Source organism: Carassius gibelio, chromosome B1 (assembly GCF_023724105.1).
Source record: "Carassius gibelio isolate Cgi1373 ecotype wild population from Czech Republic chromosome B1, carGib1.2-hapl.c, whole genome shotgun sequence".
NCBI classification, from domain to species: Eukaryota; Metazoa; Chordata; class Actinopteri; order Cypriniformes; family Cyprinidae; genus Carassius; species Carassius gibelio.
In genome coordinates, this window is record NC_068396.1 from 18,375,246 (window position 1) to 18,402,982 (window position 27,737).

The following is a 27,737-nucleotide window of genomic DNA, read 5'->3' on the forward strand; positions in this document are numbered from 1 at the left end:
AAGATAAACAAGACATTGATTTAATAACTAGTCGGGTCCTCCACCACTAGATGGCGTAACCTGGCCTTTTGTGTAAGGAAGTGAACATGTTGACATTGTAATGGTCGCTGAAGGAGCATTGAAAGAAAGCAGGTGAGAAATGTGGGATTTTATGAGAACTAGTCCATATTGATTTTTACTACGCTTTGCTCCTGTATATGTACTGTAATTTACAGTCAAAGTCTAAGTTACTCCTTTTTAGCATTTTGCAAATTACCCTAAATTGTTAAGCGATGTCATTTGTCCACACTGCAAAATAAACACAGTACGTAAGACTAGAATACTGTTAGTGCTTGAGAAAGTAGAATATCATTTTTAGCTTCGATAAACATGCTTCTCTGCTCTTGTTTTGAATATGTTGAATTCTACTTCGTGTTTGACTATTTTTCCTCCAAAGCAGCATTCATATTACGTTACCTTAGGTTTAAATATGATTTGATATTGTGGGGTGTCTTCCATTGTAAAACTGGGTTCTTATTTTGCAGTTCTTATGAGAAAATTGGAGAATCGTGAGATAAAAGCCCTAATTAATAAAAAATGTTTTAATTAAATTAAACATGCAATATTTATTTTAAAACATTTTTATGCTAAGTATCCTTCAAATGCATTACCATATTTACTGACATATCACTTAAGACATACTGATGTAAAATTATAATTAAACATTATTTGAACTTTTCTTTATTGCAAAATGCACATTATTTAATGTCTTAAGGCACCTTCCATCATTTGCCTAAAATTAGTTTTAATAAAACTGTTAATAAGGTCTTTAAATGCAAGATATGTAAAGTGTACCTGGAATATATAGTACTTGCAGTAGTTCCACTTTAGCACAATCAGATACTTAAATTCAAGATATGGGGTAAAATTCCCATTTGAGATTTGTCTCATATTTACATCACATAGGCTAGTTAAGAAATATCTCACAAGCACTAGGCCAAGTTAATATTATGTTATTTTAGACACAATGTTGTCTCAGTTTTGCCAACCAGAATATAAAGATAAAGCAGAACTGTTCATCTCCAGGCAACCCACAGCAGCATTTCATTTCTTAATCCACGTTTTGAACAACTTGGGTGAATCATTTGGCACGTTGAACTATTGGCCATAGATACTTTAATTAAATTAGATACTTTAATTAAATTAGATAATTTCATTAAATAATTCATTTCATATTTTCTTTGTAACAATAATAAAATTAAGAAAATAAAGTATTAAAGTTATAGTTCACCCATCCAAAAATGACAATTCTGTCATCAGAATTGGACCATTTTATCAAACAAAATTTTTCTTGTTGAAACTACTTTTTGTAATGTCTGTTTGATGCTTTACACAACGTGACTTTAAACGATCTTTTGGAAGTAATTTCTCCAAATTTGATGTGCAATTAATTTGATCACCACATCATGTAATTAATTAAATAAAAAAATGTAATTGCTTACCAGCCCTAATTTAAATTTTCCATTTACTCACAATCCATCTATGAATTTTGTGGATAGTTATTTTATTTGATAGTTAATAGCCAGCATGTCTTCTCCTTTGATTAAATTTATTGATTAAATAAAAACCTGACATAAGAGGACACAGATACGATAATAACTTTTATAATACTAATAAGCCAACATCAGTGTTTTTCTTTTTTTTTTTTGCTCAGTTATTTCAGGGTTTTGATCTCTCAACTGAGAGAACACACCCTGTTTATTATATTATAATTAATATTTGATATTGCATTTAAACTTCGACTATAGCATAGATATGTTGCATATTAATTGTACTATTTATTAACCTTAAAGCATATGTTTGTGTATTTTCTGTTACTCCATAATGATGTTCTATATGAGGGCATTTGTAGTGTACAGTAGGTATAGGTCCAAAAACATGACCTCAAGCCCAGGGGCCCCGTCCCCCAAAGTCCTCCCCTTAAGCACATACATATGTAATTGTATTTATAGTATGCTTAGCACAAAATCAATGTATTTTTTTGTATATTTTTAGCAATAGCCAAAAAACAAAAACATTGTATGGGTAAAAGTTATAGATTTTTCTCTTATGCCAAAAATCATTAGGATATTAAGTAAAGATCATATTCCATGAAGATGTGTTGTAAAATTTCCTTCCTTAAATATATCAAAACTTATTTTTTGATTAGTAATTTGCATCGCTAAGAATTCATTTGGACAACTTTAAAGGTCATTTTTTCAGTATTTAGATTTTTTTTGCACCCTCAGATTCAAATTTTCAATGGAAAGCTTATTTATTCATCTTTCAGATGGTGTATAAATCTTAATTTCGAAAAAAAAATGGACACTTAAGACATATATATATATACCTTTTTATAAAATACAAAAAAGTACAATTATGAGATATAAACTCAGAATTCTGAATAAAAGGGCAGAATTATTAGATAAAAGTAATTTTAAGATGTAAATTTGTAATTGCAAGGCTAAGAGTCTAAATTCTTTGTTTATTTAAGTTATTTTTTTTCTCAGAATTAAGAGAAATCGGCTCAAGCCTGAATTGTGATGTAAAAGGTGCTAATTACTTTTATTTTGGCAATTACAGGCTTCTATAAATTATTCCTCTGTGGTGCAGAAACTCTTTTTGACAGCTGTGTTGCTTCAGGTGTTAAATGCAGCCTGTCTGTATGATTCTGCCGTCTAACCATAGGGCATGGATGTCAGTGTGGATGAACATGCATAAACACACTCCTTTACCTCTGGCCTTGTGTTTCTGTGATTGAACAGCTTGTTGATGCGTACTGCAGGCCAGCAGAATTCATCACCCACATGTGGGGGGACAGATGTACATGGACTTGAGGGCTCACATCTGAGTCTTCTGGGGTCCAGTCCTAGTGTCCATGCATCTGATAGTACCTCCACACAGACCTTACCACAGCACCTAGGTAAACCAGAGTTCCCTGACACAGGATGGGATCGTATCAAAAATATTTTCTACAGGAGGTAGGTATCAGTGATGTTTCTGCAATACATAACACACTGTTGGGTTCTCTGCCCTTGTAATCAGACTTTAAATGTGTAGTTCTTTGCCTTTCACTGGCCTTGTTTGATACACGTGATATGAGGTTTAATTGACAATTGAATAAGCAAAGCCATATTTGTAACACACATTATCAGAGATACTGTTATGGAACATTTGTGGGCATGGTGCATTTGCCTCTCTTTGACTCTGTTCTGCTTTCCACTCAGCGAGGGTCAGATGTACTCAGAGGAGTTAAGGAATATAGTAAAGAGTGGGATTGCTGCAGCTGTGGTTGGGATGGTCTATGGAGGCCTGCCAGGAGCAAGGCATGCCCGTGAGAGGTTCATCCAGCTCAGCCAGGCTGAAATTTACCAAAACAGAGTGGATGCAGTGGTAAGACAAAAACATTCATTCATTGATATGCCAAATGTAACATTCACATTGATATCTGCTTTCATTGTCCATTAATGCATCAGCATACTTGAGTACTGTAAAATATGTTTTTCGATGCTTGTTTTTATATTTTGTACAGCTGAGAAATGCACATTATTATTTTATGGGGCTGAAAGGTGCATACAGTGATGTTTTGTGTATATATGTATCTCTCCAGCGCTCAGCCCATAATGCAGCTATTCGTGGGTTTGTGCGCTTTGGCTGGAGGTGGAGCTGGAGGGTAGCAGCTTTTGTGACCATGTTTAAGTAAGTGTAGATATGTTTAGGTTTAATTTGTGAAACATTAAATTACATGTTTAAATGAACTTGTCGGACAAAGATATTGTTCACTTAAAAATTAACATATGAAGTAAATATTCTCCCCCTCAGCCAGTTCAAGATGTAGATGAGATTGTTTCTTTATCAGAACAGATTTGGAGATATTTAGCATTATCATAAGCTTGCCAATCAATCCTCTGCAATGAATGGGTGGCATTAGAATGAGAGTCCAAACAACTGATTAAAAACACTACAGCAATCCAGATGACTCCAGTCCATCAATTAATGTCTTGTGTGTAAAGCTGAATGTTTGTATGAAACAAATCCATCATGAAGACTTTTTAACTTCAAGCCATCACTTATGTCTAAAATACAACCCCAACAATTCATTACATTACTTCCTCCAGTGGAAAAAGTCCATCTCCTGTTGTCCTCTCACATCAAAATCCACCCATATAAAGTCAAACCAAAGATTATTCTGAATTTCAGACACCAGGTATAATTTTTTACTTGTGGATGCAAGACACTATAGTTCATTTATGTAAGTGAGGATAGCAATATAAAGTAAACTGAAAAAGTAAACATATTATACCCCAAAATTCTTCATACAGTGGACTACTAGTAAAATTGATTGAAAATTTGGAACCAGAAATTGGATTTGACACATATATGTTATATGTTTTTAACAGCTATTTGTTCTCTGAATGCACCAGTTTACTGCAGTGGATCCATTAATGAGCAGGTGATCTAATGCTAAATTTCCTTTAAAGAAACAAACTCATCTACATCATGGATGGCCTGAGAGTGTGGACATTCTTAGCAGATGTTCATTTTTGGGTGAACTTATTCTATAATTTTACAATTCATGTAGGCCTATTGTTTCACAGACTGTGATGACGCATTTTAACACTCAACAGCATCGCAAATCATGCAAAGTTAAAAAAATATTTTGATAATTATAATAATTATGTAAATTTAAAACTTTATACTTATACCTTTGCATAAAAAAGGTAACGCTGATATGAGGGTGTTTTCTAATATAGTGTTTATGGAATTGGCGGATGTTTTTCTTTTTCTTTCTCCATTCTGACTGCCGTTGTCAGTCTCTCTCTATTTTTTTTCCTCTTTTTGAAATTTGTGAAAACATTAATGATTTAACCAATGGTTTTATTTTGGAGAAGGCTGCAAATGGTGGTAGGACTGTTTGGGGAAACCTATTTGAAAACAGTCCGTTTCATCTATTTATTTTTTTAGGCACTGCCGGTTAGTTCAAATTAAAAACTACACCTTTCTAACGAGCAGCATTATTTTAACAGCACATTTGAGTTTTAGAAATGCATACAGGATGTTTTTCAAAACAGTATAATAGGTTTAGAACTACTATACTAGGATTGTTGCCGCAGGAAAACGAATAGCTTGTCAAGTTTCCGCAATTATGAAAGATACTTTATGCTGTTCATATCTTTTTTCTATTTTTTTTTTTTAACCAGCACTGTAAGTACTGGACTGACAGTGTACAGAGACAAAAATGCTCTGAGCCATTTTGCTGTTGCAGGTGGTAAGTTCACAAACTCCTTATTTTCTGGGTCTGTGGGTGATGGTACTTTAGTAGGCCTGTCTGTGCCTCAATATAAGGGAGTTAAAAAGCATGTTTGCTGAACATACTAAGATGACAGGATAGAATGACAGTTTTTGCATGTGTTTGTGTTCAGCTCTTACAGGAGGAGTGTTCCGGCTGAATCTGGGACTTAGAGGGCTACTGGCTGGCACGGCCATAGGAGCTGTACTGGGGTGAGTAGAACAGAGAGAGAGGGAGATTATGTGTGTGTGTGTGTGTGTGCACGCGTCTGTGTGTGCGTGTGTGTGCACGCGCGTGTGTGTGTGTGCGTGTGTGTGTGCGTGTGTGTGTGCGTTTGTGCGTGCGTGCGTGTGTGCTCGCGTGTATCTCAGCGCTGTTGCTCTCCCTGGAGAGATGTGTCTACCCTGGAGCAACACTGCACTCTTTGCCCCCTCACACTACCATCTCCCTCCCTCTCTGAGGGCGTTCTGTCAGTCAGCTGTGGCCTCCCCTGCAACCCTCTGTCTTACATCTGCATCCCCCAGCCAAAACAACTCCCTTCCCCCCTTTTGCTCCTCCAGTCTTCCTCTTTCCATTCTTCATTTCTCATTACCAGAGGTACCCATATGCTAAACAGAAGTCTTTGATCTGAAGAGCTATCAGCTGTGCAGTGCTCTTTTTCACTTATATTTTTCAGTGTTCCTTTTTATATTTCTTCTTGTTTTAGGTTAATTACTACTTGCTCACTTTTCCCCTCATTAGCAGAGATGCTCAAGTTAGAAGAGCCTCACACAGCTGTTTAACACACACCTGGAGCACACAGTGTGCCGGCAGACAGACCTTAATGCCTCAGTCAGGTGCAACAAAGTGAAAAAAGGCTATGCATAGTACATTATGCTCTACAAAGTCTGAAGACTGTTGCACGCTAACATGCTCACTGTTATTGGACTTGGAAATGGGTCAGTGAAAGATCATTTCGTTAGTGTTACTGTTGTTAACGAAAACTGAAACTAAAAAATATAAACAAATTGATGACATGCTTCTATAAATACACTTTAATTATTCCAAAACTACTACTGGCTGCACATTCATTTTAGTTTGGCTAGTTTTTGAGGTTTGTCAATTTATTAATGAACACAACACATACAATATACCAAAACTACTACTGCTGCTGTATAAACAGTATGTTTATGTCTGCTTTAAGTGAACGCACAAATACTAAGTGGAATTTTTTACTAAAAAGTACAAGTATCTGGCTAAAAATAGAAAATAAGTCAAAATGCCCATTTTTGGTGAATATCCTTTTAAGTACATTCTTAATAATAAGTATTATATTAATGTGAACAGTTGGAAGAAAATATGTGATCCATGCATTTGGTCTGACAGCAGATTATTATATCTGCTGCTGTCATGAGTCATTAATGTTAATTCAGGAACAAATGAAAAAGAGAAAGTCACTGGTTAAATTTGCTCTACACTGAATAACTTACCTAGCCTGCCTTAATAAGGATGAATTATATATTAAGGATTAAGTATATTTAATGTATACATGATCATATTATGTACCTTGAATACTGTTAGACCTACGTGATAAACTTAAAGCGCTGTGTACTTAACGTGAACATTTCTATATATTTGTATACATTTGTGTGTGTGTGTGTGTGTGTGTGTGTGTGTGTGTATATATAGTGGTAATGCTTGGGATTTGTTTTATTTGTTCTTATTTTATTACTGACTGTGTACTTTTTTTTTTTTATTCAACTTGTTTCATGGTGGGGCCAAGTCAAAATTAAGTGAGTTTTTGCTTAGAACAAGCAAAATAATCTGCCAATGAGATGAGCAAAATAATCTTTTTTTCTGTTTGAAATAAGTCTATTTTGCTTACCCCATTGGCAGATTATGTTGCTTGTTGTTCTAAATATCAGCATGACTGTGATAACCTACACACCTTGTGTTTATATCAGCAGCACTTTCGCTTATGTGATATTGCTTAATTGTGACTCTTTGTGATGTTAACGTGATGTTTTAACAGGCTGCCGGCTGGAGTTGTAATCATTGGTCTGCAGAAGCTGGGAGGTGAGACCATGCATGACAAAAGACAACGGGAAAGACAAGAGCTACATGAGCTCAGAGTCGCTGAATGGTTAGTAACACCAGAGAAAGAGAATCTTTTCGTTCTTGGACAGAATCGATAAACTAGTCACTTTAAGCCGAAAAATTGAGCTGATGTCTCCATTACAGGAATGCTCGTCTCAAGCTTACAGATGATCTCATTGGGGAAATGAATTGTGAGAAACATCAGGACACTGATAATGACCTTCAACGAATAGAGGAGCTCCTCAATCAACCTAGGAATGAAAAAGGTGCAAAGAGCCCTGACAGCCAGTAACATCAGAGACTGGAAAATTCATTAACCAAAACTCCTGGCCAAACATTCAGACTATGGTCTTTCTAGGATGTTCTACTAAATTTCTTGTACCTGCTCCCAGTATATGTGTCAGTCACCATCATTATCAATGCAATGCTTCCCTTCAAATGCAAATGTTATTTACTGCACCTATGTGTATTACCCTATTTATTTTAAAACCTGCAGATACTTGAAGCTGTTGCAGTTGGGTAAAGTATTTGGATTAGACACATATACAAGTAACAGATGTTTTCTGTGTTGTAATTGTAATTGATGGGTTTCATCCAAGTAAAACATCAGTACCAAATAAAGTCAGCAGAAAAGGAAAGTTCATTTTACAGAATAATGTATTTTAAAGATAATTTGTAAAATCCAAATAAGTTTACTAAACAATACTTTCCGTACTTGTTCAATGAACCATTAATGCTTGTTCTACCTCTGAGAAAAAAAACTAGAAAGATGGCCAGAGTCCCTGCTCACCTGTGTGAACTTTCCATAGGAGGCATGAGGACATAAAATGTAGCCAATAAAAGGGCTACAAAGTGACATGAAGAACAGATATTTCACATTTTTCATTAAACATATTTATATATTTGCTAGAAATAAAAGCTGTTTTTTTTTTTTTTTTGGCTGAATTTATAAACAGCTGAAATTATGATTACTTTTTTTGCTGAGCTGTTAACTCATGAAGTAAGGAATATTATATGTAGCATTCCAACATTTTTTAAAGAGAAATAACAGTATGCTACAACCAGGGGTTATGGAGGTTTTATGAAGATAAAAAAGATCCTTCTAAGACCAAGTATAGAAAATATAAGGGATAAATTCAAAAAGAACACAATATGAAAACATGTTTTCTAAATGTAATTAGAAAATATTAACTTCCTACAGATCTTCATTACTTTTTAATAGCTTAAGACTTGAATTGCTCTGCTCTCAAACAATATGAAATATGTTAATATCACACTTCAAAAAATAAGTTTAATCAAGATACATGTAAACACGTCTTCTTTATGAGATATTAATATTATATATTATATTAATTAGAGGAGCTTAGAAGTAAGTTTGTGATTAACAAGAACATATATCTGCAAATAGTGTCATAAAAATCAAATTCAATCAATGGGAAAGCAAATTTTAATTCCCCATGGAAAAAATATTAGTTCTTGTTTTAAGCATAAACTCAGTTTTGTTTCTCAACATGAATTCATATCTTTATTTCGTATCTCTTTATTATGCAGTAAATGTATCTTGATTCAAGGACCTTTGTATATTTGTATTGGAAAGCAAAATCACTAGGCAAGATTTTTTGCAATGCATCTTTTTGCTCTGAGTTCTGCTTCTTCTGCTTTAAGATCCTAAAGCTTTAATTTGTAGAAGCAAATTAACTCTCTTTAAGCCCCGCAAAAGTATAAATAATAATAAAAACCTGTATAACCACTCACTGATTTTTTTGTGATTGTTATCGTGAAGAGGATAGTTATATGTCAAAATTACTCTTTGACAATACAGCATATTGAGCAGGGATGATGCCTTGAGCTTGTCAGCTGCTGGGTTAGATCCTCTGTAAACAAGATGTGACAACAGCTGGGTCTCTCTCAGATGTACAGTAATGCCTAAAACAGTCTGGAATTCATGACAGATTTAAAGGGCCAAGAGACATTAATAGACAGCCTACTGTTCCTCATTTCCAGATAAGGTAGTTAACATTTGGCAAACAGCAGGCAAGAAAGAATTAACCCAGTATTAAAATGGCTGTGAATAATGTATACATGTTAAAAAGACAGATTTATGTGATGTGAAATACATATTTAGTTTACTACCAAATTTGATACACCAGGACATTTTTCATTACTGGCTAAAGAAAAGAATGTTTGATTTGATTAAGCTGTGTAGTGCAGTTACACATTCACGTGGATATTAGATGGATTTATGCAGCCATTTGATTGACTGGAAAAGTTGGATGCTTGTGAAATATGCTACTCATGTTACCCATTACTCCAGTCAAACTGAATCATTTCAGTGAGAATATACCCAGCAGCATTATTTGTAATTGTAATAAAAAGTCACATTGACTGCACAGACATAACTGCTCTATGTGCGTCTAGCACTGGAATTACTGTGGAAGTCCAATAGCAACACCATGAGTACAAATTGTGAATTGCATCTTTTGCACAAAACCCTAGGCAGAAAAAGTTATAATAATAACTCCTTACATTTATATAGCACTTTTCTAAGCGCTCAAATTGCTTAACATGAAAGGAAGTATCTCCTCATCCACCACCAGTGTGCGGCGTCTAACTAGATAATGCAACAGCAGCCATAGTGCACCCACCACACACCACACACCAGCTTATTGGTGGAAAGCAGGCCGAGGTCACACCTCTACTCTTTTCGAAAGACATCCTGGGATTTTTAATGACCACAAACAGTCAAGACCTTGGTTTAACATCTCATCCGTAGGACGGTGCTTTTTGATGGTATACACGTGCTGGTCATATAATTAGAATATCATCAAAAAGTTGATTTATTTCACAAATTCCATTCAAAAAGTGGAACTTGTATATTATATTAATTCTTTACACACAGACTGATATATTTCAGTAGAATAGTACTTAAGACCAATACAAAGAAAGGAATTTTAGAAGTCTTGGCCAACTGAAAAGTGTGAACATGAAAAATATGAGCATGTACAGCACTCAATACTTAGTTGGGGATCCTTTTGCCTGAATTACTGAAGCAATGAGGCGTGGCATGGAGTCGATCAGTCTGTGGCACTGCTCAGGTGTTATGAGAGCCCAGGTTGCTCTGATAGTGGCCTTCAGCTCTTCTGCATTGTTGGGTCTGGCATATCGAATCTTCCTCTTCCCAATAGCCCGTAGATTTTCTATGGGGTAAAGGTCAGGCGAGTTTGCTGGCCAATTAAGAACAGGGATACCATGGTCCTTAAAACAGGTACTGGTAGCTTTGGCACTGTGTGCAGTTGCCAAGTCCTGATGGAAAATGAAATCTGCATCTCCATAAAGTTGGTCAGCAGCAGGAAGCATGAAGTGCTCTAAAACTTCCTGGCATATAGCTGTGTTGACCTTGGACCTCAGAGACTCTGATTGTGTAGCCTACAGAACTAAACTGAGAGACCATTTAAAGGCCTTTGCAGGTGTTTTTAGTTAATTAGCTGATTAGAGTGTGGCACCAGGTGTCTTCAATATTGAACCTTTTTCACAATTTTCTAATTTTCTGAGATAGTGAATTTGGGATTTTCCCTAGTTGTCAGATATAATAATCAAAATTAAAAGAAATAAACATTTGAAATATATCAGTCTGTGTGTAATGAATGCATATAATATACAAGTTTCACTTTTTGAATGGAATTAGTGAAATCAACTTTTTGATGATATTCTAATTATATGACCAGCACCAGTAGTGCCCCCATCACTACACTGGGGTGCTAGGACCCACACTGACTGCAGGGTGAGCACCCCCTACTGGACTCACTAACACCTCTTACAAACAGCAACCTAGTTTTCCCAGGAGGTCTCCCATCCAGGTACTGACCAGGCTCAACCCTGCTTAGCTTCAGTGGGCAACCAGTCTTGGGCTACAGGGTGACATGACTGCTGTGAAATGACATGCTAATGACATTTTTTTTTTTTCATTCTCATTTGAGGGAATTAAATACTGTACCCAGTATTTACACATCCCTAACTCAGTACACTACTTCAAGTGTATTCTTCCTCTTGTCAGTTCAGGTCACTTTATGTTCTTTAGGTCTTTATGTTCCTTCACAGTGAGGCAAAAAGTGACTATCCAAAACCTTCACCATTTCAGTTCCTCTCTGGTCGAATGATCTGCCAACCTCCACCCAACTAGGACACCTAGTAGACACCTTTATTTATATAGCACTTTATACAGTACAGATTGTGTCAAAGCAGCTTTACAGTGGATCAGATCCACCATCTGGTCTGGATCAAGTAGGGCTCGCTGCAACCTGCGGTGGACATCCAACCCCGCCCACATCCAAGCGTGACGTCAGACACCCCGCCCACATCCAGGTGACTGCAGTAACCAATGACATCTGATCTGTATATGGACTGGCAGTCCTGCATCTGAGTGGCTACAGTGACCTTGGACTAAAAATAGATGCCATTCTTCTTCTTACGATGTAACAAGTGCATGGGTGTTATGACAAGTGTTCCTGATTCTGGTTGACCTTAATGTGGCATAACTCATTTCTTCCACAAACACATTTTGTAAGTCGTTTTGGATAAAAACATCTGCTAAACACAAAAAATGTAAATGTATTTGTATGAATTATTGAAAATGAAGCATGCCCTGGTAGCAGCAAAAGGTTGGCGTTTTTCAGAAATAAAGCTCATACCTGCTCTGATCTACAGTCACAATAAGCTCTTAAAGGGGTCATATGATGCTTTTATAAAGATCATTATTTTGTGTATTTGGTGTAACAGAATGTGTTGACATGCTTTAATGTTCAAAAAACACATTAATTTTCAAATACTGTACATTACTGTAGGTCCTCCATGCACCGCTTCTCTCAAACTAGTCGTTTTCTACGAAGTCCCTCTTTCCGACATGCGCAGTCTGCTCTGATTAGCCAACTCACCCAGTGCATTGTGATTGGCTGATCACTGCAAGCACTCGTCGGAAATGTAACACCCCTTTCCATAATCGTGAGCTTTGTCTTTCAAAATGTAAAAACAGTTAATAATGTCCTTAGTTTTACCACCAGATCAGGCCCAAAAGAGGAACAGAGTTGCATGACAGACACAGTGATGAAGCTAGTTTGTGTTAGTACATAAGCCACGGACGGTTAAGACAGCTGACTCCACTGTGATGTCCCTCTCTACTTCTCACTTGCTCACACACACATGAACAAGCATGCCACACACACACGCGATGCACAAAACTCTGCATTTGAACATTTAATAGAAAATACTTAAACTAATATTTAATATATATATGTACACCAGTCTCTGTGTCCCTGGGTGTCCACGAGTGAGCTCACTTCCCCATAGGCACTTCACCATAGCCACTATAATTCCTCTAGTCTGGTCCTGTCTTTCCCTGTTGTTTGTATAGAGTTCTTACCCTTAGTGTTACCAGTGTTCTCGTCTCCCGAGTCTTACCCTTGCCTTCTCGTCCTCCGAGTTCCCGTTCCTTTCCTTCCGGTTCCCTCTTTTGTTTTGTTTGTCTCCTTGGACTGTTGATTTGGATTACCCTCATTTGTTAAATAAATTACCTGCAATTGGATCTCTCCCTCTCCTTGTGTTTCTCTGGTGCACGTTCGTTACAGAAGGACTCCATCCTAGAGATCCAGCGGTATGTCTGCTCCAATTTCCTCCCCAGCCATCAAAAGGGAGAGGAATGGCTTTGAGGGTACTTGCCAGGTTGTGTTCCGTGGAACCAGGGGAGGTCGCTCTGGAGTGAGTAGTCGAGAGGAGGTCCGGCAGCGATCTCCACTGCGGCCTCCCGTTGACCCCGGGGTTCGGATGGGAGCCGCAGTTTCCCCATTGTGGACAGAGAGGGGAGAGGAGGCGCAAATCGGCGGAGCCAGCGCCGCTGTGCAAGATGGCCGCCAGTCCAGCGCCACAGCACAAGATGGCTGCCAACCCAGCGCCAAGAGGCAAGATGGACGCCAGCACAGCGCCACAGCACAAAGTGGCCACCAGTCCAGCGCCACACTGCAAGATGGCCGCCAGCTCAGCGCCAATGCTCAAGATGGCCGCAGAGACGATTTTGAATTATTTCTCCATTCTGTCAAAAATCCTAGAGATTCCCAAAACTGTTCACGTCACGTTGGCTGAGCCAGCACCACAGTATAGGATTGCCACCAACCCAGCGCCGCTGTGCAACAGGGCTTAGAATGCGGAGAACTCTGCCTTTGTTCAGAAACACTCCTCTAGCCCCAGCTGGCCTGCTTTAGCCCAAGGTTTTCGTCGGGCCAAAAAACCCTGGTTGTTGGCCCAGAGGAAGCCCTGACGAGGCACGATCAAGCCCCAGAGGTGACCGTGGAAACGCAACTTGCCCTGGCACGCACTAGCACGCACTAGCACGCCCGGTTTAAGCTCAACAGTGGAAACGCGGCTACTCACTACTCGCCAATTTTAGCACCGCGGCTTGTTGAACCATTGGCATATCGCGAGAGTGATTCAAAAGCACAAGGAGTCGTCTGCTCTCTAAGCTCTTGTGGTTTTTTGATTTCACACACCGGTCGGTCTGATAGTGATGATCCGCTTCATGTCGAACAAGCCCAATGATTCAATGAACCATTCATAAAGAACCATTTAATTCACTCTTGAATGAATCAGCAATTTGAACAAATTAAATTAATGAATAAATGACCTTATCATTCAGACATTACCACCACCTACTGGCAGTTTTAGTTTATTATTTAGAGTATAATTTAATTAAAGAAACAATTTCATATTTTCATAGTAATAATAATAAAATAAAATAAAAAATATTAAAGTTACAACCAACCAAAAATGACAATTCTGTCATCATTTACTCACATTGTCCAAAAGAGTAGGCTATATGTTATAAATTTTATCAAACAAAATATTTCTTTCTGAACCTACTTTTTGTAATCTCTGTTTAATGCTTTACACAACAATACATTTAAATTATCTGTTGGGAGTAATTTCTCAAAATGTGAAAAATTTGAAAAAAAATTTAATCACTACATCATGTAATTATTTTGATTTATATATATATATAATGCAGAGTCAGAGGTTTTGAAGGCAAACATTAATGCCTTGATTAATTGCAAAGGTTTGATAGAACCGGCTGGAAGACCTGCCAAGAGAACATTGCAATTGTCCAACCTGGACAGAACAAGAGCTTGAACAAGAGTTGTAAAACTTATATCACATTACATAATTTATTGCATCTGTACAAGTTTTATTGCAAATTTTTATTACATTCCTCTATAATGAAAAGTTTAAACTCCAAAGTTAAGATTCCAGCGTGTGACACCTTTAGTTAAATAGTTTGTACCATATTGCTGTTTATAGGAAAATCCTCCTACTGCAATGGGGCGTGTGTTTACGTCATCGCGTGCCGCTGCGCGTACTCGTAGACGTCAAAGCGGGAGTAAGGGCGGGCTCGGAGCGCATAGCAGTGAGGCCAGCCAGCGTCCAGTCTTAAATTTCTGGCTGCTTGTGGTCCTCCACTTATTCAATGAACGGCACAATGGCTGCATCGTCGAACAGAATCATGCTGGGCCCCCTCGTAGCCGCTATCGACCAAGGCACGAGTTCCACGCGCTTTCTGGTAAGTCCCATCTTGAAGGCTGTCATCGTGCTGTGGTGGAGCTCAAGTGGCTCGCATACAGATTGGAGAGTCCTCTCCGTGCCCTTGCCAACATGTGCGGGTAAATATGTCGGAGCCGGTTCAGATGGACTTGGGTCATGCCAGTTTACCCACGTGGATTGCGTGTAGTTTCTGAATCCGCTCGTTAGCTCAATCCCAGTCCTTCTAATTGGTTTTCTGTTTGCTTGATGCTAAAGAATCTGCACTGAGAATCTGCTCAGAATCTGTGAAATTCATCTTGCAAATAATTTTTGTTTTAACCAGTTACAACAGTCTTTGGATTTGAGCAGCATTACAAAGTTCAAATGTTTGCTTAAAACACACTTTAATCCCCACAATAATGGCAGTTGTAATCATGGTGTTTTGTGTGAACATCCGTGAACTTTTTTTTAACGAGTTGCTCCAAAAAGTCTGTGAGAGACTGTCTGGGGTCTAACGTTAGCTGTTTTTTATTCTATTCGTGTCTTGTGCTTATTTCTGCTGGTCTTAAAAGTTTTAATTCACCATTTCACAAATTAAACAAGAATGAAATACTAAGCAATGTGATCATAATGTACAGAAAAGTTATTTCTATATTCCAGTATTTGGCTTTAGAGATATTCAAGCCTTAAGAATTTCTTTTAATTTTTTTTAAGGATTTAAAAAGTAGTGGCGATCTGTTGGAAACTCATTGTGTTCCTAGAAAGTCTTAAATTTACCTGCAGAAACCTTGCTTGTGGTGCTCTGTAAGAAAGGTCACTGTAGGCTATTGTGGGCTGTGTGTGTTAGATCTGACAAGGTTGTGGCAGGAAAAGTGGACAATTCAATATAATTTCTTTGTGTGTCCAGTAGGAAGAGGTTTGTGTTTAAAGAGTGTGTGCTTGTAATTCTTGGGCCTGACAAATAAACATTCCTCATATTGTTCAAATGTTGTGGCCAGAATCGTTACTCAACAGAAAAGCTCAAAATGAGGTCTTTGCAAATAATTTCTGGAAATTTCAGTTTTCAACATCAGTGACAAATCACTGCAATACCATGCTGAATTGCAGCAGGTTTTTTTTTTTTTTTACCTTTGACTTGTGTCTTCTAATATTGAATGTTGAATTTGGACAGATTGGAGTCAAAATGAACTCTCATATGGTCAAATACCAAAAACATATATTTTTTAATAACTTAAATTCTTTGTTCTTTTAATTGTAGGTTTTCAATGCAAAAACAGCAGAGCTTCTCAGTCACCATCAGGTTGAGATTAAACAGAGCTTTCCTAAAGAGGGGTGAGTATTGTGTCCTTTGTGTTGACACACTGGTTCAATGGGGCAATGGATTATGCAATATAGTAGAAGTACAATTTGTGATTCAAATCATAAGTTCACTATTGGTTCATACTGCTATTCTGGATGAGCTGAATAGGATTTTTTCCATTCACATTGATGGCAAAGATGTCAGCTGTGTTATGCACAGTGTGCTATATTTAAGAATCATGCAAATTTCATATGGCTGGCTGGAAGTGAGAACCAGGGTTATTTTTGTATCACTGAGGTCCTGTTATATTTTTTAATTTCATATTTTCTGTTTTATTTTAATTAGAGTTGTAGTCATGTAATGTGTGTTTGTCACATTTCTTAGTGTTTTTTTTTTTAATGTTTATATACTTTTTTTATTTTGAAGTACATTAGTTAAACTAAAAAAAAAGAGAAATATTGTATAATATAAAGTTTTTTGGTATTTCTTTATGTATTTTTAAGTTAACTATAGTAACCTGTTACATATGATATATTGTCTTCCCTCAGCTGGGTTGAGGAGGATCCAAAAGAGATTCTTCAGTCTGTGTATGAGTGCATGGACCGAACCTGTGAGAAACTGACCCAGCTCAACATTGACATCTCGAACATTAAAGGTAACGAGACAACTTATTTCTCCACTCGCCTGCTATTACGTGCTCATGATTGTTTATTTTTATTTCTTCATGTTTTAATCGGTCTGCAGCTATTGGTGTGACCAATCAGAGGGAAACCACCCTTGTTTGGGACAAGGAAACAGGAGAACCACTTTATAATGCTATAGGTAAATATTATTACCTTCATATTATATATGCCCAGGGGTGGACTGGCCATCTGGAGCACTGGGAATTTTCCCAGTGGGCAGTTGGACAATGGGGAAAATTTTAATTATAGGAATTTTTTTTTATTCTTCATCGGCCCACTTGAGTTTCTCAGACTCCGATAGCAGTGTAACAGTGCTCGGCAATGACAAAATGATTGAAATGGCCAATCAAATCATAGGAGGTGGGATTGAAATTGTTCACATAAGCTGAGCAGGAATTCTGTCACAGCGCTGTTTAACACTTGAAGAATGTTTAGCTGCTTACATCTTCTCAATGTATTTGTTAATTTTCACACAATGTAATTCTTCATTGTGTGTAATGAGCAATGAAATGGAATCCTAGTGAATGTGAAATATGTGTTTGCATGTAGTGAATGTTACTTTGCTTTTGTGGTAGCCTTTTGGTGACTTCACTTGTCTAAGAAAATGATTAATTAAACTCAAAGTAGGAGAGTTCTCATCTTTAGACTTGACTTTCACTCAAGTGTGTCGTTGTTTGGACCGTCATATATTAACATAAAAATATTGTTTGTTTGCAATTAGTTTGCATGCATTATTTTATTGGAAATAAGTGTTCTTTAACTGTTTACAGCCTTAGTGTTCTCTCTTGGACGAGACAAATTCAAGTGTCATCTTTGGGTAAAGTCCAGGGTTCATGAACTGCAGCCATTTGATTTTGGGTTTGTCCTTTTCAGTTCTGTGCTTAAAAGCAAGCATCCAGTTAAAGGGTTAATTAGCCTAAAAATGATAACTATGCCATCATTTACCCACCCTTAAATAATTTCAAACCCACTTGGCCCAGTTTTTTCATAAAATATAAAAATAATTTTTACACAGTAAAACACAATAATCCTGTTCCACAGGAGATAGTGAGTAGGGACTTTTTAAAGCTCTAACAAAAAACAAATTACCACAAGAAAAGCACTGTAAAAGCCATCCACATGACTTCTGCACTATATTCATATAATCTTTAAGGCGTAATTCAATTTTAGCGACCCTGTATAAAAAAGAGCAGAGCAAACATTTGTCATGTACATCAGAAAAGAATAGATGAATTACAATTTAAATTAGTATGTCAGTCATTCATGGTAATTAGCATAAAAAGGTGTTTTTATTTCAATTAAAACATTTTAGTAAGTTATGTCAAACACATAATGAGCTGGAGTGTCATGGTGTTGTGGGCCACTCTATGCCATAATGGATGGATTGATGGGCAACTTTTAGTCCAAGTCCACCCCTGCATATGACCATTGTTTAGTATATAAGTAATGATATCTAATGCTTTGCAATCCATAATTAAATAACCAAATAATTTCTGATTTGTTTGGATGTTTAGTTTGGCTTGATCTGCGGACCCAGTCAACAGTAGAAAGGCTCATCAACAAAACTCCAGGCAGAAACAAAAACCATCTCAAGGTGAGAGTGCCATTGTCTCCTTGTAAATAAGACTGACATGATCTTGAACAGTTATATCCACAATCAATTATGTTAAACAGGTTTCAGTATGTCAGATAGGAAGTCTTCAGGAAATGAAAATTGAAGTTTTGACTGAAGTTTGGCTATTTTAATCTTGTCCCACCCTAATTTTTTTATTTAAACAGAAATATATTCAAACATAGAGGAAGCATTGCACTTATCAGTCCACTTCGAACTGCACTTTGGTTATTTTTTATTTCTGTTCCTGTACACAAAGTTTGAAAAACTGAAAATATATAAATATTTGTACTTCTCTTGCTTCATACAGCACAAGACTGGCTTACCCATCAGCACGTACTTCAGCGCAGTGAAGTTACGCTGGCTGATGGATAATGTTGAAAAAGTCCACGAAGCTGTGCTCTCTCACAGGGCCATGTTTGGAACAGTGGACTCCTGGCTTATCTGGGTAAGAGCAGTTCCATTGAGGTTTCTCTTCTGCATCTCTATAGTGTTTGTGTATATGTTTTTGAAGTTTAATGGTAAAAGAAGAAATAAGTGCACGATTAAGGAGCATTCCAAGGTTTTAGACTGCTGAATGATTACACTTATCCTTGTAGAATATAGATACTCAAAAATAAACTCAAGCACTTGGTCTTGGATTGAATTCAGATGCTGTAATGGTTTACAACCACATTTCTGAATACATTTTGCATGTATTATAAATCAAGCATACCTGATTCAGGTCATCAGCTCAGAGGAGATTCTAAGACCTGAAATGGATGTTTTAAAATGAGGAGACTCCAGGAATGTTATTGGGAACCACTGCTCTATTCAGTATGAAGTGATCATGATGTAAATATTTTGTCTAATCTGTGATATCCACTAACTTTCAGTGCCTGACGGGGGGGAAGAAGGGAGGTGTTCATTGCACAGATGTAACCAATGCCAGCCGGACAATGCTCTTCAATATTCACACAATGGACTGGGATCCAGAGCTCTGCAAGTAAGTACAAATTTGTATACATAGTTTTATATAAATGTTTAAGCTTATTTGCATATGTAAATGTCAAAAAGAATGTTGGATACTCCACCCAAAATATAAAAATTTTATCATAATTTAGTCAGCCTCATTCCATCCTAGACTTTTTTTCTTCTATGTGACTCAAGTTTACGAATCACTGTCTTCTCAAGCAAACCTATAGGTTTTTGCTTCTGACCAGCTGTCCCTCCAAGGTTTGCTTGACATAAATGTTAGCATGTTTGTGAAACATAATGTCCAATTATGTTGTGAAATAAAACTGAAAAGTAATGGCATTTCTCACATCAGCTTAAAACATGTTCTTCTGAACCTGTGTATGACAGCTGGCTGGAAGCAATGGTTAGAAAAGTTTGAAATATGACACACCATTTGAGTCAGATTTTTGTTCATGAACTTGGGTCATATGGATTACCATCATGTTTGTTGAATGTGGTTTTTGAAGCGTAAACTTTGAGGGTTCATTCACTTGTTTGAGTTCATCTGAATAATTCATACATTTGGAACGACATGATTTTTTGATTCATTTTGGATTTGGAGTGTGCCTTTAAGATTGGAATACACTTACATAAGTTTTTAAATCTACACTGCACATTACACGCTTGACAATTTGTGAATGGTTAGAGAAAAACTAACCATCATACACTGAATGACAGACTATCACACACTACCAGATTTTCAAAAAGTTATTTCAAACACAACAAACCCGCTCAGAAAGATGGCCATCATACACTGTGTGGTTTTATTTATTGTCCTCCTCTTTATAAAATCTGTCAGTTATGCCTAAAATATCAGAGCAATAATCTGGGCAAAAGATGTGTAGTGTATTCCAGACTTTACTGTTTTTTAAAAAAATGTATTCATAACATATATTTCTTACATATTTAACAGATATTTTGATATACCAATGGAAATCCTGCCAAAAGTGAGAAGTTCTTCAGAGATTTATGGTTTAATGGTAAGTGTTTGACTCCAAAGAGATAATTTCTTTCTGTACTTCTGTTACATAATGCATTGATAGGATTCTGTTGTGAAAAATTGATGAGAGAAATGCTCTTTGCTCCAGAGCAGTGTCTGTCAAACAGTAACTGTTTATTCTTTAACTGTACATACACAATCCACAACTCCAATGACATCTTTACATCCAAAGTTGAATTTTGCTGTGGAGCAGTCATTTAACCCTTTGGAGATTTTAGTGTGTCTTTATCATGATTATATTTTGTGTCCTGTGATCTCTGTGGGCTGACTGATAGAAAATCAGCTCTAATCTGGTGAGTATCTCTAGCTGTCATGTCTGGCCAAACTTTGCTGTCATGTCATCACAGAAGTTGGTGCATTTCCAATATGTAGCAAAAACTTTTTTTATTGTAAGTGAATTTGCTTATATTCCAGAGTTAAGGTCTTATTGGAAATGTACCGGATGGTGATCTTGTCATTGTCGCCCAATGCACTGCCTGTCCTTTCCAACAGCTCTTGGATTTTAGGAACTTTTTCATGTAGTTTTCTGGTTATGGTCCTTTTCTTTGTTCCCTTTTTCTTTATTCATTCACTATGGCTGAACCCACACCATATTTGAGTTGCAGTGATGGAAATCAAGCATATTTTCACAGTTTTTAACATGCTTAGTCAATGATTCTTCTTTTTTGAGTATGTTTAGAGCAGATACTTGCAGCATACAGCGGCAGATGATTTGCCAAAGATGTTCATGTCCGCTACAGTATTAGAATTTATAAGTATTAATCTCTCGAGTGTTAGAGTTCTGTTTTAGAGCAGGGGGCTGTATAATGCATGTTAATTATTACATTTATTTGTATATTAGTAAATTCTTCCCTTAATGATTTACTTTTTACAGTGTTTTTTTTTTTCTTGCAGAAATCTGGCCCTTTAACTGGTGTCCCCATATCAGGGGTAAGATTATTAGATAATTTTTTGAGAAAGATTACATTCTTTCTCTCTTGCTTCCCAAGTTGTGTGTGTGTAAATATAATTATTTTGAGTCTGACAATTAAAATCATAATGCATATAAAATACAGAAAGTGACTTTACATCCATTTACAGTGTCTTGGTGACCAGTCTGCTGCGCTGGTGGGACAGATGTGTTTCAAGGATGGACAAGCTAAAAATACGTATGATTTTGTTTTGTCAGTCTTTCTTTATCTCAGTTCTTCATAGCCTAATTTGTCAACATGCAAAAATGCGCACTTGGACTAAATAAAAATGTTGTGATTTTGTACATTTGATCACAATGTGTAACCTATTTAATTTTTTTTTTTTTTTCAGTTATGGTACTGGTTGTTTCCTGCTTAAAAATGTAGGAACAAAGGTATTCAACATACTTAAAGGCTCAAAAATACATTTTACTTTTTTTTTTTAATCTACATTGTATTTAAACAATTTGTTTTTTTATATATCTTAAAGCCTGTAATGTCGGACCATGGACTCCTGACCACGATCGCATATAAACTAGGGCGTGACAAGCCAGCCTGCTATGCACTAGAGGTAATGTTGACATAGTTGATTACATTTATTATGTTCCTGGCAGATTATTTCTTACCAAAGCAATGCAAAGGTTTTGTTTCTGTGGCAGCTATGTAATTCTACTCTCAAAAACATAGAAGCCTATTCATTTTTGATAATTACTTTGTGATTTAGAGTAGCCAATACTTCACTCTTGCTCAGCTGGAGTTTTTCTTCTCTAGGGTTCAGTTGCCATTGCAGGAGCAGTTGTGCGTTGGCTGATGGATAATCTCGGAATTATCCAAACCTCTACAGAACTAGGTGTGTTTGTGTAAAGGTTATATTTTTACCCTAATTCAAGAGTATTTAACCCAGTTTTGAAATATTTCATTTTAAACATTTCACTTTCCACCCCAGAGAAACTAGCTGCTGACGTTGGCACGTCATATGGCTGTTATTTTGTCCCTGCATTCTCTGGATTATATGCGCCATACTGGGAACCCAGTGCTAGAGGGTTAGTGACCGATACATCCATTTGAAAAATAATTTTCTGTTGATGTAAGCAATGTAAAACTCTATAAAGTCTAAGGAGAATGAGCTTTACATTAGAGAAAGGCGTTAAAGCAAAAAAAAAAAAAAAAAAAAAAAAAAATCATAAATAATAATCCTGTTGTGAATTTCATTGTGAATTTATTATTTGAAGTGCAGTTGTTAATACAGGTGAAATGTACAACATTGAACCTTTTCTTTTTTGGCTTTCAACAGAATCATCTGTGGTCTAACACAGTTCACCAATAGGAGTCATTTGGCTTTCGCAGCACTTGAAGCTGTCTGCTTCCAGACACGAGAGGTAGCCTAAGTTCGTGAATTTGCATCTGCCTGATTATATGTTCTTATTACGTCGCTCTCTAAAATAATTGATCTTAAATATTGACTGTTGAAGGAATTTTGTGTTCTATTTAAACTAATTAATAGTTTCAACTCCAGTCTTTTTCATATTAATTTGTTTTAAAAAAGGTGTGTAATAAGCAGGATAATATATATATTTAGCTGTCCAGTTAATTTTTTGATCAACCTGTTGAGGTTATTTTGCAGGGTCAGTTTGCTGTTTATTATCCCTTACTTATTTTTACAGCCTTAAGGATAGAGATGACTTTTTTTACAGTATGAACTTTGAGGATGCTAAAGGATGCTCAAATTTGTTTCAGATTCTGGATGCAATGAACCAGGATAGCGGTATTCATCTGTCCCAGCTCCAGGTTGATGGAGGCATGACGTCCAACCGGTTACTGATGCAGCTGCAGGCAGACATACTGTGTATCCCAGTGGGTAAGATACACATTTTCATCTTGTAAGTCTTTATATAAGGATATATGTAAACACTGGTGTAAATTAAACATTTAGTGGTATTTGCATATGGGTGGATATGTGATATAGTTTGTATGTATTTACAGTAAAGCCATCCATGCCTGAGACCACAGCTCTTGGTGCTGCCATGGCAGCAGGAGCAGCTGAGGGGGTCAGTGTCTGGAGCCTAAACCCAGAAGATCTCACAGAGGTTACTTCAGAAAGATTTGAACCTCAGATCAACCCAGAGGGTAATGGAATCTAAAATGCACCACACACCAATTCATAACTGATGAAAATTGCATGAACCATATGTGTAAAGGGCGTTTTACACTGAACATGATGCAAAAACGTTTTGGATTTGTTATTTTTGAGGACTGGAAATGGATACAATGTAAATTTGAACGACGCAAACCAGCACATATCGAGCAAAAACGAATGGCACTGTTTTGGAACTATTTAGATTGCATGTGGTGGAGAGTGACGTCACTGTTTGTAAAATTTTTATTTTTGTTATATAAAAGAAGCGGTCCTAGTTAAAGGGTTCCTTTTAAAAGCACAAACTGGCACAAATCTAGCACAAACGAATGACACCTGTTTTGTGTGATTTAGACGAACTGGGGTGGAGAGTGACGTCACAGCCTCCAAAAATATTTTGGATGTATCTATGGAAGGAAAATAGATAGAGTGTTTGTTTTAATGGCACAAATCGAGCACAAACGATCTACGCTGGTTTGGAGCAATTTGGCCAACATGGGGGGGAGAGTGACGTGTTTAAAAAGAATGTTTAATATCTCAAACACCAAACCATCACAAACGTTTGTTTCTTTGGCACAAATCAGCACAAACGTAGCACAAACAAATTGCATAATTTTGGTGATTATTTCTTTTTATGGGGTGCCAACTTCACGGAGGTTACCCTAGAACGTAATCAATGTAATCGGCGTTGTTTGTTTATTAGATACTGTATCACTCGCATGCTGAACGTAAACAATGCTGATGTTTTGTGCTCACCAAGGTTTGGATGGCATAATTCACAGCATTTATTTTAATCCGGAATAACCTACTAAGTGTGAACACACTCTAAATAAAGGTCCAGATGAAAATTTATTTATTTATTTATTTTTTTTTATTTTTTTTTCTCTTGCAGAGAGTGAACTGCGATATGCTCGCTGGAAGAAAGCTGTTCAGAGGGCTATGAACTGGGAAACCACAGAACCAGTCAACAATGGAAATGGTGTGTTTATTTACATTTTTATTTTATTTAACTCCATTAACCAATCAGTCAACTAATCAGAAATGCCTTATTCAAATAATAAAAAAATATTGATATTCTAATTAGTAAAATTAGTTTAGTAATTGGTCAATTTTTTTTTTTTTTTTTTTTTCTGGAAGATCTGAACCTCTTTCCTCATGTTTGTTCCATATCCAAAAAAACGAACAAAAAACAAAACATAAAGCATTTCAACCAGGCCCACAAAAGTAGTCAAAGACTAAGGTCGGTTTGTAGTAATCAATAACCAGAGCTATTGACCCAGAATGTCCAAAGTCAGGGGGAATGGATGTTTTGCAAGTGTTGTGTGTTTTTTTTCTTTTTTTTTTTTTTTTAGGGAGGTACAAAGTCCTGTTTCTATTTATTTATTAGCTGGTTTGAAGTAAATTAAATCTCCAGGAGCAGAAATTTTATTTTATTTGGTTTGACAAAATCAGTATTTACTTAATTGTTCCACTTGTTTTCTCTCTTCACTGTCTTGCGTGACATGGACCTGTGTTCTGGACAACCAACAGAGGAGACTAGTATCTTCAGTAGTGTTCCCTTGGGCTTTTACATTCTCGGTAGCATGTTTATGTTAATTGGAGCAAAGTACATTGCAGGTCAGTGTGAGAGCGAGTGAATGAGAGATGGCGAAAGAGCCCAATGCATGTTTTGTATGTGTGTCCTTTAAGTTCACTGGCCTGAGAGAAAGTGGTGAACATGAGTGTATAACGACCACTCATTCGTTTTCTTGTAGTAGTGTGAATGAATGGCATAGAATAGCATTTCATCTGAGTCTATAAGGAGGAAATTATGGAACAGGTCCCGTTCATGTGTTCACAAAAATCCACAGTTCACAATTTTTGATCAATTGGAGAGTGCTGTGTTAATGATGGCTTTAAACATACGGCTTGGTTTGGTGAAAATAATGGGGAAAAAAGGTACCTGTTCTAAGAATCTCCCTCTCTGCCCCAAACTTTGCTTTTCCTGTCACTTCTATTCCGTGTCGATTTTCCCTTCTTCACAGTCTCCTCTTCTGTTCTCTTCCAGTGTCACGCTATCTCAAACATTTGTGTGCATGCTGAAAACGTCTCTGTTTGAGCAAACATGTAGTTTTAGCTGTTTTAACTTTCCATTTTTTTTTCTCTCTCACTAAAGCAGGGCAGAAGTAGACTTGAACCTTACTGCACTTCAGAAGATGGAAAATGAAGTCATTAGGTCCATGGCTTACCCCTTCAAAATCAAGATGTGCTGTAGTGGCCTTGGCAAAAGACATTCCAACTGAAAGTGTTGTTAATGGTTTCTGCAGAAATGGTACCATAAAATGATAAATTAAGACCTTTCTGGTCATGTAGCAGGAAGTTTTATTGACCATATCTGGTATGATGAAGTCATTATTTTTCATGTCTTCCTGTAGTTTCCCCACGCTCTTCTCTAGAAGCAGCAGCTTTAACACTGAAGCTGCTGTGGCTTGGTGTTTCTGGTATTTTTCATGTACAGTACATTCTAATGGAATTGTCAATGATAGTAAGCAACTCTTGGCTGTGCAAAACAGTCATCATTGAGTTTGATATTTTTATATATATATTTAAAGGCACTAACCATCACAGACATCAGCAGATGTGTGTCTATGTACAGTGGTTTTAGTTTGAAGTTTGAAAGAGTGAGACATACTATTAGTTCAATTGAGTTACTTCTCAAATCTATTCAGGAGAGCATTAGTGCACTTTATAATGTATTATGCTGTTATGTGTAACAGCAAGGGAACTGTACAATCTAATGTACATAATGTTGAGATGTTTTTTTTTTTTCTCCTCTTTTACAATTTCATATGCCTGTTGAAAATTTTATTGACAAAAATACTGTGCGTGGAAATCAAGTCAACCTGTCCAAAACACTGTGGCCCTGATGATAGAAGTTGCACTTCTGTATAACTTCTGCCTTCTATATGAGAGACCATTAAACAGGAGGCTTTTTGAGCATTATGGAGTCAACATCTGAACAATTACTGACGGGGACTGCGTAACTATATTTGAACAAACATATTTTAAGAATTGTAGAGCACTGTTTTGTCTTATATTTGGTCAAGTCACTGTAATTTAATCTCTGAAAATTGTGCATGTAAATTACATTACTGTGCAGCTCAAGAAAGTGATGTTATAATATAAAATTAATTTGACCTAAGGATTTACTTTCAGTTCCAGCAATTAGTTTCCGTTTAAATATCTAACTTGAACTTGAAAGGAAATAGTTTGCACCTGATTTTTCTATCATATTTGATGTCTGTGTAATGAAATATAACAAGTTCCATGACAATTAAGAATTTATGAACTGATGTAAACATAAACGGATGAGTTTATTATTATTATTTGCTAAATTGAATTAATATAGTTGCCAATTTTGTGGTTTTCTTTTAATGCAAAAGTTTGTTTTTTAAAAAGCCAATTAGTATTGTGACGAGCACTTGTATAATGTACTCTGAATGGTACTTCCTTGATTTGTCTTTGATTTGTGTCAATGAATACTTGAAATGCAAAATAACTTGATTAACATAAAGTAGCCAGTATTAAACTTCAGTAATTAGTTTTCTTTATTGCATGTGGCGCTGGTTGCTGAATGTGTCATGCTTAAACAAGTTTTATCTGGGTTGTAAATGTTAGCGAGTGATGCTGTGATGTTCATTACCTCATCATTTGCATGTAATTTCTTTCCCCAGGATTTCAAGTAAATTTTCATCACTGAATTTTCTGTTTCTTCACTTTTAGTGTACTTCACTGCTTCTGGGGATTAAAAGAAAAATATGTTTAGTCTGTCAACATGCCAGACATTATATATTGTCCAGTTAAATTCAAGAAACAATTATGTTTCCTTAAAGATAAGATGGACAAAGTTGGACTTAGTGCAGGATGGTTTCTTTTCTCCATCTCTGAGATCTCATTATAGTCTTTGATTACCGGTACATTTCAAAGTATTATCTCAATTTACTCTTGTTATTTCCCTCAAAACACCATGATACATTACTTAAAATTGACAACATATACAAATATAGCTACAAGCAGCAATTATGGGGCCAAGCACTCCAGCGGCAAATTTAGGAGCTAAGCATGGCATGAAGGACCAC

The 27,737-nt window shown here is 36.5% G+C and overlaps 2 protein-coding genes across 7 annotated transcripts; both read left to right on the plus strand.

Moving 5' to 3' along the window:
* The first annotated feature begins 59 nt into the window (after positions 1–59).
* Positions 60–9,135, plus strand: LOC127949658 (complex I assembly factor TIMMDC1, mitochondrial). Its single transcript, XM_052547109.1, has 8 exons — positions 60–132; positions 2,784–2,999; positions 3,246–3,411; positions 3,629–3,717; positions 5,220–5,287; positions 5,442–5,520; positions 7,320–7,430; positions 7,529–9,135. Exons 1-8 carry the CDS (start codon positions 101–103, stop codon positions 7,674–7,676), a joined length of 909 nt encoding a protein of 302 aa, XP_052403069.1. The 5' UTR covers positions 60–100; the 3' UTR covers positions 7,677–9,135.
* A 5,619-nt stretch (positions 9,136–14,754) lies between these two features.
* Positions 14,755–27,359, plus strand: LOC127949649 (glycerol kinase). Of its 6 annotated transcripts, none has more exons than XM_052547094.1 (21): positions 14,755–14,984; positions 16,203–16,276; positions 16,793–16,899; positions 16,989–17,066; positions 18,442–18,521; positions 18,850–18,987; positions 19,415–19,524; positions 20,449–20,515; positions 20,811–20,828; positions 21,430–21,465; positions 21,616–21,683; positions 21,838–21,880; positions 21,976–22,056; positions 22,257–22,335; positions 22,432–22,528; positions 22,780–22,864; positions 23,223–23,343; positions 23,469–23,612; positions 24,512–24,598; positions 25,150–25,236; positions 25,775–27,359. In XM_052547094.1, the coding sequence occupies exons 1-21, from the start codon at positions 14,892–14,894 to the stop codon at positions 25,786–25,788; spliced, it is 1,707 nt and encodes a 568-aa protein (XP_052403054.1). In that variant the 5' UTR covers positions 14,755–14,891; the 3' UTR covers positions 25,789–27,359. The 6 variants fall into 6 exon arrangements, with proteins under 6 accessions (XP_052403054.1, XP_052403055.1, XP_052403057.1 ...); XM_052547095.1 differs by having other exon boundaries at positions 25,778–27,359; XM_052547097.1 differs by lacking the exon at positions 25,150–25,236 and having other exon boundaries at positions 14,756–14,984.
* The last annotated feature ends 378 nt before the right edge of the window (positions 27,360–27,737 follow it).

What these genes read in the sequence shown, in the direction of transcription:
- LOC127949658 (XM_052547109.1), top strand. Translation starts at nt 101, where the DNA reads ATGGTCGCTGAAGGAGCATTGAAAGAAAGCAG. An exon ending in GGAGCATTGAAAGAAAGCAG is followed by an intron (nt 133 to 2,783) that starts GTGAGAAATGTG and finishes GTGATTGAACAG; the next exon opens with CTTGTTGATGCGTACTGCAG. An exon ending in AAAAATATTTTCTACAGGAG is followed by an intron (nt 3,000 to 3,245) that starts GTAGGTATCAGT and finishes CTTTCCACTCAG; the next exon opens with CGAGGGTCAGATGTACTCAG.
- LOC127949649 (XM_052547094.1), top strand. Translation starts at nt 14,892, where the DNA reads ATGAACGGCACAATGGCTGCATCGTCGAACAGAATCATGCTGGGCCCC. An exon ending in TGGGAACCCAGTGCTAGAGG is followed by an intron (nt 22,529 to 22,779) that starts GTTAGTGACCGA and finishes GGCTTTCAACAG; the next exon opens with AATCATCTGTGGTCTAACAC. An exon ending in TCTGCTTCCAGACACGAGAG is followed by an intron (nt 22,865 to 23,222) that starts GTAGCCTAAGTT and finishes AATTTGTTTCAG; the next exon opens with ATTCTGGATGCAATGAACCA.